We start from the raw sequence: 10,692 nt of genomic DNA on the forward strand, positions 1-10,692 counted from the left end.
TTCTTAAGGAGCACCTTTCTGTTTTTTCATCAAGCTGGGTATTTCTATGTCAGAACTAGCCACACAAAGCGATTTACATTTAAATTAATCCAAATTAAGTAAAATAGTACTTCAGTTTCTCAGGCGCACTAGCCACACATGAAGTGTGCAGCAGTTGCATGTGGCTCGTGGCTCCAGTATTGGCTAGCTCAGATACAGAACAGCTCCGTCATTAGACAACACTACTAAAGATCTCAAATGGTAAAAAAAAAAAAACAACAAAACATAAGTTACTTGTGGTTGTGAGATACTGTCCTTTTGTGAGGCATACTGTTTGCCTTTGCTTTGAGAAGAGTGAAGTGCTGTATGTCTATGATGATTTAGAGAGAATAAAGTGCTTTAAAAAGGAGATTTTGGGACTGGGCACAGTGGCTCCCACCTGTAATCCCAGCACTTTGGGAGGCCAAGTCAGGCAGATCACTTGAGCCCAGGAGTTTGAGACCAGCCTGGGCAACCTGGTGAAACCCCATCTCTACAAAAAATATAAAAATTAGCTGGGCATGGTGGCACGTGCCTGTAGTCCCAGCTACTCAGGAGGCTGAGAGGTGGAAGGATCACTTGAGCACAGGAGTTTGAGGCTGCAGTGAGCCACGATCACGCCACTGTACTCCAGCCTGGGCAACAGAGCGAGACCCTGTCTCAAAAAATTAAAAAAATTAAAGAAGATTTCCATTTAGTTGTGCAATGTCATGAGATCCTGGAAAGAGTAAAGCTAAACTCAGCACTCAAGAATGTCAGTTCTTAAGAGTGTCTCCGAGTATGACACATCAAGGGAGGCAGAACTTCAGAATTGATTATATCCAAAAGTTTAATAAGTCTTACCTTTTGGTCAGACCTTGGAAAATTAATGGGAATGTTGGTTGTCAGAATAAAAAGCTGAGTAATGACAATTAATTGTGCGCTCCAAAGGCCCTTTGGCTGTATATTGAAAGACATGGAGTTAGGATGTGCTAATTGAAATGGGCAAACATAGTCTTAACTCCTGTGGCCAGTTGTCCCAAAAGAAGTTGTGATGCCTGAGATTCCAAAGTGATGATAATGTTTCCTAAGCTCTGCTGTTGGGCCTGAAGATTTAATTTTTGAATGTATTCCTGTTTCCCTGGATGAAACCCTAGGCACATAATCAATTTTAAAATTACTTTTTGATCATTTTCTTTTATTCATATTTTAAGGAAATATTGAAAATACAAGAAAAGGGGGTTTAAAGGAATCTTGTCTACTTACAGTGTAACTTCTGTACTTTCTAAGGGCTAACTTTCTATAAATTTCTAGGCTGAAAGAGACACTGTTATTATAGTGGCAGGTGAGGTACATCCTTCAGTTCTAAATTCTATACAGAATCAGCCTCTGCAAAGGTGTATGTGACCAAGTATTCTAAAATCTTATTTTTCAATGTACCTAAGAATGAAGGAATACTGCTTTGCTTTTAGAGATTAACTAAAACAGTTTTGGTCCTATATTTTGGTACTAGATTTTCTTACTCTGAATTCTCAACTTTTTACCAATGCATTTAAATTTTCCATATTCCAATGAGCATGTACACACACACACAACCATAGAAAGCTCCACGTATAGGGAGCTGACTTGTAGACATGATGGAGAATAGAGATCATATTGGTGATGCTGTATCTTGGGAGGCAGTGTATTGTACAGATTTCCTGGGTCATGCACATTTGTCAATTACCTGAAAACAAGAACAAGCATGAGATGCAAGAGATAGATCATCATCTTCAGTCCATTCCCCTTACCAGGCAGATGAGAAAACAGGTCAGGGAAGTTGAGTGGCTTGTCCAAATGCCACAGCTGATCAGAGTCAGGGGTCCTATCTCTCCCGTTCTAGCCCCTTCCATTCAGTCAATCTGAGTTCTGCGAAGTTTTAAAAACTGTGCCATAGGTCACTGCTTCCCTAGCATATGCCTCTCAAGCCAGTGCCAGGCAAAGGTGATGTTTTAGAATCCAATTTGCCTTCCATTGGCGTTACTTTGATATAAGAATTCAACATAAGCCTCTCTGTGGTCATTTCTGCTCTCCTGTGTGTAAACCTTTACCACCGTGAACTATTAACATAAAAAGGATGGATTGACTTCTGACTGTGAGAAATAAATCACCCCAACTTTTGACAGCAGAGTTAGAAAAAAAAGAAAAGATTAATTGGTTTTATTTAGTGGCTTATTGTTTATTGTGATAGCCATTAAAAATAGATAACCAGAGGCTAATAAATGTTAATGGTCCCTTCACTATTAGAAAAATCAATTGTCAGTGAATATAGCATATATTAATATATTATTTTGTTTATAATCTTCAATAACAGTTTAGAAAATTCAACCCTGAGAGAATTATTTTTTCAGGAACCCTTTTAAGTTTAATGTTTACCACAAAGAACAGATTCGACAGGAGGACATTTTCCTCTACATATAATTTTAATGGTTTTCAAAGGATTATTTTATAATTATAATAAAATGCATGTGTAATTTGGCAAGATTGATAAACTCCTTACCAAAGACTTTTTATATATTTCTTTGAAACTTGTTTGAGAGCAGTTAGATAGATTTCTAAATGTAAGTAATTAAAATTGTATAGTATTGAGTTATTGACCAATCCTTGGCTATTAATCAAGCTAAAAAATTCTACAATCAGGGCTCAGTGTGCTGAAGCCTGGTAAAATAATAGTATTTGTGTTCAGTGAGGCAAGTAGCCACAATTAAGCAGTTCACTTGACAAATGAGAGGGTACACTTTATTTTGCACTTAATTGAATTGTTGTACATGCTCAGTCACCATTGTCTCCTGGCCCTTCATTTTGGTTTCTGGTCATTGGAGCTTATGCATTTGTTAAAAGTTGAGCAATTAAGTCTGCTTTCACCATTGGTTTCTGAGTGCAGCCAGAAACGTCTGGCTCATAAGCCAGGGCTTAGTGAATGCTGTTAATATCCCTCACGACAGATTATTAATTATCTGAACAAAAATTTTGATAAACAAATTAGAATCCTGTCAAGGAATGATATGAAATAGCTTTGAATAGGGAAAACTCCCTGGGTTTTATATCACTCACCAGATTCTGCTTAAGTAAGCAGAAGAACTTCTGTAGAGAAGACAGAATTTTAATCTATTTTATGAAAACCAAAAATTGATTTACTTCTCGTGAGCTGGGAAGAATGTGCTCTGATAATCTTGCTAATTATCAGGTATTTGTCACCACTTCCTTCCATTTGCTTTTGCATCAGAATCATCCTTCTGCAAGCACAATGACATCCTATCATTTCTGTGCTGCTATAAATCATGCCTTGCTGCCAGATTCAACTGGGGAGGTGATGTTCAAGAGAAAGATCTAATGGATAAATATTTGGAGGAGGGAATAGTAGGTAGAAGTCAGGATATCTTTGACAAAGAGACACATCTGGGTGTACATCTGTGTTCATCTGTGCAATACCAGTGATTATGCTATAAGTCCACCACAGTTTAATATCCGTTAAAACACACATGTAACTTGCTGACTTGCCTGTGTGTTTACCTGGTACTTAGGATGAGGTCCAAACATCCTAGAACGGCCTTAGTATCAAGAGCTTGTGTCCCGGGAGGACAGTTTATCCTCAGTTTTCTGAATTAACAGAGATAATAGCAACTGCCTTCTCTGTCCCAGGGGATTGTCATAAAGATTAAACTGGATAACTGATTTTAAAGCACTTTAAAAAGATGAAAGTGCTATGGAAGCATAAGAGACAATTATATATTTTCTCTTGTAACAGTCTGCTTAATGAAGTCTATACTTTCCCTACTTACAAAAGTACCCTAACATTTGCCTGGGGAAAGATAAAAATAAGAAAGTAGGGGTTTCCAAAATGGTATGATTAGTACTGGAAAGGGGTATTCATTCGGGAATTGATGTGTCTCAGCAGCTCTGTGAATTTTGTTCCTGTGGCAACAAGTAAAGTAGTGGGAATCCAGTGGCCAAAGCTCTATGCCCTGTCTTAGAAACTGAGAAAATGTCATCAATAAGTTTTGGCCCCTTGTCATATGATTCTGACTTCCACTGATCAACACAGAAAACAATGACCAGACAGTCTGTTTATTTGTTTCAGACCCTACCAATGCGGCCACTGCTCCCAGTCCTTTTCCCAACCTTCAGAACTGAGGAACCACGTGGTCACTCACTCTAGTGACCGGCCTTTCAAGTGCGGCTACTGTGGTCGTGCCTTTGCCGGGGCCACCACCCTCAACAACCACATCCGAACCCACACTGGAGAAAAGCCCTTCAAGTAAGTAGTGGCTAGCCCTCCACCCTCTCTTTCTCTTAGCCTTTCCCAAGAGCCAGCTGATGCATCAGCACAGTGCTGCCTGGCTTAGCCAGCTGGCACAGGCTACTTGGAAGGCCAGTGTCCAGGCTGCAAACGAATCTCTTCTTGTTTAGTGGCTGACATTTGAAAAATGAAGTCAGGAAACCTATGCACTGGTCCTAGCTCAAGTTGCCAACCTTGGTCGTGAGACAAATCTTCTGGGTCTGTTTTCTCATCATTAAAATAAAGAGGTAGGAGTAAATAATTTTAATATTTTTTTCAGTCCTTGATGATCTGTGCTTCTGGAATTTTATCTAGGAGCCACACAGAGCTCCTGTGGCCATCAGCAAGCCTTATGATCATCAGAAAGGTGACCACAAGTTTAGAACATCCCAATAATCCCCTTTTGGAGAACTTGAACCCTTCAGGATTCTGATGAAATATATCCTCCTCTTTCCTATGTGTTAAAGAGTTTGAACCTATTATAGCAGCCAACTTGTGACTTTTCAGTGTATACTTTGGACTTTAGAATTACCATGTTGGTGAAAAAAGAAAAACAAAACCAAACCCAGAGTACATTGACTTTTTGAGGATTCAGGGAATGTGGAAAGAGATGGAATTGAATTCTAAGGGCTTTGGCAAGATAATGGCATCTGAGCAAGAGAGTGTGTTTCTACACATGGCACACTTATCCAAATGGTGGACATCTGAATCTGTGCAAGATGGTCTATTCATTCACTTATTCACTCATTCATTCATTTACTCATTCAGTTATGTATGTGTTCATTCATTCAGCTGGTATTTACCAAGTATGTACTTTTTTGCTAGGCACCCTGGTAGGTACAAGAGATACAAAGGTGAATGACATTTAGCTGTTCCTCCTTTTCTCCATCTTTGAAAACCTCATAGTCTAAGGGGAAGCCCAATTAGTAAATGTATTACAGGGTGAAAAGTACAACAGTAAGACATGTATGTATGATGTTTCACAGTAGCACAGAAATGGAGTAATCAATGCTATCTGGTGGAAATGATGTTTCAGATATGTTTTGAAGGATGAGTAGGAGATTTCTAGACATACGGGGCATAGGGGAAGGTATTTCTGGCCATCCAAACAGCAGGTGGAAAGGCCTGAGAGTGTGAGTCAGCATGCATGGTTGATTGGTGTTCTCAGAGCAGTTTTTATGGTCTGTGTGATGAACTCTTTTCAGTTCAACCCTCTCACAGCTCTCTTCACTCATTTGCTCTACTGGCTTTTTCTGTTTGAGAAGGAGAATTAAAAGAGCATAGAGTTACCCCCTTATGTACCTTCTGTAGGACATGATCAAGCAAGAGAGGAAATGATTCAGGCAGTAGGAGACTAATCCCCCTGCTCAGTCTCAGCCAAGAAGTCTTCCCAGAGCCTCATTACCCAGGATTTTCCATCCAGACCTGCTGTCGTGGCGCACTTTGTGCTCAGCCTGAGGCCAGGCTCAGCTTGGGAAACAGAGTCCTGTGGTCTGGGTCCTGCCTTCCTCTCTGTCTGCCAGTGAAGGGAGAAGTTCATAAAAGATGGTCATTGTCCCTGTTCTCCTCAATAATTAGTTACTTTATTCAGCATTCTTAACTTTTCTCCAACATAGTTTAATTTATGGTGTTAATAATCAAAATAGTGATAATTTTTGTTGCGGTACATAGGTGCAGCTTGTTCACTGCATAAGAGCATCTGGCTAAGGGGGCAGGATGGGGCCTAAAATCAAGTCTGCACTATGCCACCCATGCTGTGCCGCCTGAGGCTGCAATAGCCCAAAGAGGGCATATTTTTCTAATCCACCCTAAGGAGCTGCATGGGCTACCACAGTCCTAGGAGTTCCCTATCACCAGTGCTTGTATCCTGCCTAGTGGACTTTGTCATTGCCCTCAGGCCTGAGCCCCGTAGGGTTCCTAGGTTCTGGCTTCACTGCTCTGGAGGAGGGCGTTGACAATGAGTGGCACGTTGCCTGTGCCTTTGAGCAAGAGAGCTTTTCAAAAGCAGAGATACAGGAGGGTTCAGGATCCTTCTGGCCCCTTATATTAGAAAGGGCAGCCAGACCAATACAGTGCCAGGAGTCAGATTGATTTTTATCTTGTTGCTGTGTAAATAGATTTTAGTAATTAATTGAAGCGGTTTCAGGGTCAAAATGGGAAGTAGATTTCTATTAATGTTAAGGTGTTACTTATGTGTAACCTTGTTGACTCCACTCAATTTTTTTCCTTTAACATCTGTTTTTGTCATGTTTCCAATAGAGTTGCCATTTTAACTTAATTTCAATTCATCAGATTAATATTTGAAGGGCTTTGCTGATTGTATTTTTCCTTTTCCAAAAATATATGTTTTGATCATACCTACTTTCATCTGGAAAAAAAAGGAAACAACTAAGGTTGTTGGCTTAAATTCTGTGTATATGTTTTAGTTCTTTCTGTTCCTACTTTTATCTAGACAGCCACATGCTGTAGTTGTTTTTTTTTTTTTTAATATATCAAATAGATATTCCCAGGGGAGAGCTGAGTGTATGCTTATTTTGAAAGTGCAAGATTTAAACATCTTCTAGGAAATGGAAAGTTAAATCCTTTAGTGTATACAACCAGGTCTTTCAGAATTGATCTATCCCAAGGGAATTTTGGGAATCTTCCAACCATAGCTCATGGATATTCATCCCATGGACATTTGTAAATATTATGAAGATATCCTTTTACAAGCTTATAAAACAAACATTTTTTAAAACCTTTTTTTTGCAGATTAGTCAATAAAATGGGTTTCTCTACAACAGTTAATTTTACTACTTCAAGTAATGGGTATTGGCTTACACAATGTTACAAAGAAGGAGAAGAATCTTGTAAAGGCACATAACCCTCAACTGTATGTCTTGGGGAGTTTCCAAATAGATGCCCCAGATGGCTCAGTCCCCAAATTGTCCCACCCACCCAGGGCTCAGGAGGCCTTTACAGAATTCTCAGGGTTGAGCTGAGATTAAGCTTGCCATGTCAGAGAAAGCCCTTTCCAACTTCTAAAATCTTCTGCTGAGAAGTGGTTTTTGAAGGCATATCAAGATTACTGCCATCCAAAGAAGGCTGCGGAAGATTTGGCATGAAGAGGTCAGAGTTTCAATCCAGGCTTTGCCTCATATCTGATTGGCTGAAATTCCACTGAAAGAATCCATCTCCCATGTTCTAGGTAGATGATGGGCCTGTCAGCAGCTACCCTAGGCCGTAGACTTAGGATTTCTAAGATAAAGGAGCATGTACGAAAAATAAAAATTGGAGGATCACATTGAAGGTCTCGGCTTTCAATTTGCTCTATGATACTGGAAGTCATGGAAAACAAGGAGCAAACGCAAGATATCATTTAACAGCAATGGCCAAGCATTTTATTGCAGGCAGGCAGGAAGGAAGGAAATAAGGAAGTTAGTTGGCAGTCTAAAAATTATTCTATGCAGCAAGGACTCCTTCCTCCTTCTTACTAAACAGTGTCTTGATATTTCAGTGGGCTGCCCTGCTCTGCCTGAGAGGATCTGTGTGAGCTGCCCGAAGCCTGGCTTTCTGAACCTGGGAAACTGAGAACAGGCTAGAATTTTCCTTAGGAGGGGTTCTTCATTATTGTTAGAAGCAAGGAGAATCATTCATCGCTATGTTCTTGCATCAAGAAAATGGAGTTTGGCTCATGATGAAAAAAATCAAAGGAAATTCCAAAGGACATCTAATATTTGAACAAGATCTAGGCAAAATTAAAGCAAATCCAAGAAGCAAATCAGTAAATATGCATTAAACACATCATACATACAAAGCCCTGTGCAATTTGGTTCAATTCAAAAAGTTTTTTGTGGCATATCATAGAGGCACAGAAAGCTTGTTGCAGGTTTTCTGTGGTAACAGAACTTGACATCGCTTTGTTAAGCTCCTCGTACATATAATCCAGTCAACCATCATAGTAAGTAAAGAATGATCTCAAAATTTAGAGGTAATTAAGTCTAATTAAGATGCTCACAATGGTATAATAGAAAGAAACTCCTCACAATGAGGAGTTTCTTTTTGCTGAAATACTTAGTAGACTTTCCACTTCATTGTTCCTGAGATACTCCCGTCAAGGCTGTGGCATCAGCACCTATGCTAAGGGAAGGCACAACGAAGCCCCTGAGTGCAAGGGTGCTTTTCCCTCCTGACACATTACCTGCATCTTTTCTTCCTTCTTACTCTGTTACACTGCACGAAGTCCAGGCTTAGAGATGCCCCTGCCAGTCAGTCATCAGGGACTGTAATTCAGGGTTAGTTTAGATGCCCACCAAGTGAAGTCTGGCTCTGACTTCTGTTGAGTCAGTTCTGTTGAGATGAGTTTCATTAAAGTATGAAAATATTTTGTGGAAGAGATTTCTCTAAAATGTAAGATAATGAACATAAAACTGAAGTCCTTATTTTTAAAAAATATTTTTATATCTAGCTCTTACTTCCTCAAATATATAAATTGCATTCTTGTCATTCCCAAACAACATAGATATTATTTCTAGTAGCCTTCTTTCCTCAAGAAGGAGAACTCCCTGAGAAAAGATTCTAAATTAAGGTAATTTCTACACGTCTGCTTGTATTTTTACTCACACTTGGTGTGCAGATGGCTCTAGAAATGATTTTCCTGGAATACTCTTCTTATGCACCCTATATATTGGACAAATTTTCTGACTATTACAACAAATTTTTCCATTTGTGTAAATATCTGCAGTGCATTTAGGCAAACACTTGAGAAAAATGTGTTTTTCTCTTAATGTCTCCATCCAATCTGGATGTTAAAATATTACATATAGACATACACTTTTGCCTTATATGAAGCACTAAACTGCCAACTCGTGTATTCCTCATATTCTAATACACAAGATTAAAAATGCAAAACCATGACCCAGGCACATTTTCATTCCTCACAATTGTTCAAGCTATTCTACTCTCTTCGAAATTGATTCTAGAGCTTCAAGATAAAAAAAAGGAATATAATAATTTGAAAGTTTGTCAAGCAGTGAAAGGTAGTATATTTTGACACACTAATCCAGTAACTAATCAGTTTTCTAATAAACAATCAGCAGTTCGCTAACGTGTCATCAGCACTCCAGGAGCTCTGGAGAGGGGATGAGCTGCCCACGGACGTTAATGAATACACCAAAAATCATTAGGTGATCAATACTTCTGAGTTATTTTCATTGAGCTGATAGGTCTGATACATTAAAGCTGACATTATACATTTGTCAAGATCACAGTGCAGTTTTTAACAGTGGAACAGGCTGCTAAAAATATTCCCCGAAAGACAATCAAAGAAACACAAGTTCTTCCCCCTGACACACTCCGCTGGTGCAGGAGCCCTGAAAAATCCAAATGCGAAGTGAAGCTCCTGCCTGCCAATGTTCAAAAACATGCAAGAATTCCCAGAGTGGATGGATGTGTTCTATTTTATAGGTACTTATGTCCAAGACAGGGTACTTAATATAATTTACTGAAGAGGAGAAAGAGTGGAATGCCTAACAGATAACAGGGCTTGTGGCTTTCTTGTCTGTGATAAGGCAGGGAGACTATGTCATGGTGGCTTTTGCCACAGCTTTCATAGTGCAGGGGCTCACAAACTGGAGGTTGCATTATTTAAAAGTGGGACAATTGTCTGTAGCTCTTCTTGAATATCTTTTTCTTCAAAGGTTTGAGGAAAGGGCATTAGGGGTGGCTGAGGTGGCCTCTGAGCTGTATTAGATGCTGGGCCAGTGCTCTAGGCAGCCCAGGTAAGTAAGGTGGTGATGGAGAAGTCGCTGTCTGTGCCCAGCCAGCTGCCACAGTTCATCTGTGGGTGTGTGTATTTACACACACAGTCACAATCAACCAGGGACAACATCCACAGAAAAACAACAGGCTCCCACTAGATTTTGAGTGTGTGTTCTGCTTTTTGTAGATTGAGTAGCCACCAAGCTAGTAAGTGAAGGTTGTTTGGAAGATATGGACATGGGAGATAGGGAGGAACTCAAAGTCTCTAGATTACAGTCTTTTGTTGTTGTTGTTTCTCATTTAAGTTAAAAAGAAGAGATAAATCTTGAAGTGTGACATTTTCTCCTCATCAGACACACTGCCCTTAATTCTAGCCCATATGTACATCCTTTCCACTGTGCCACTGCAAATTCTAGTTTTATAAATTATTTTAACCCTAAGTTTGGTTAGGCTGTGACACTGTAACCAGCTTTTGCAAAAAAGCAGCGACCATGCCTACTGCCCCTCACAGTCACTGCAGTCTAACGTATTGCTTCCTCTAGTTTCCAAATTCCAAGATGTACACTCTTTGGCTGCTGTTCTGAAGGGAGTAGAATTCCCAATTGTAAATTAGCAGTAGGTGAAATTCTATTTGTCAT

The 10,692-nt window shown here is 39.6% G+C and overlaps 1 protein-coding gene across 1 annotated transcript in view; it reads left to right on the plus strand.

Annotated features, from left to right (window-relative positions):
• PRDM6 (PR/SET domain 6) overlaps positions 1-10,692 on the plus strand; it is a 105,563-nt gene that overhangs the window by 87,321 nt on the left and 7,550 nt on the right. Inside the window, exon 7 of the mRNA XM_034960414.4 lies at positions 4,118-4,294. Within this exon, the coding sequence (XP_034816305.2) occupies positions 4,118-4,294 (177 nt within the window). The remainder of the gene's footprint in view (positions 1-4,117; positions 4,295-10,692) is intronic.

This window comes from Pan paniscus, chromosome 4 (genome assembly GCF_029289425.2).
Source record: "Pan paniscus chromosome 4, NHGRI_mPanPan1-v2.0_pri, whole genome shotgun sequence".
Taxonomy (NCBI): Eukaryota; Metazoa; Chordata; class Mammalia; order Primates; family Hominidae; genus Pan; species Pan paniscus.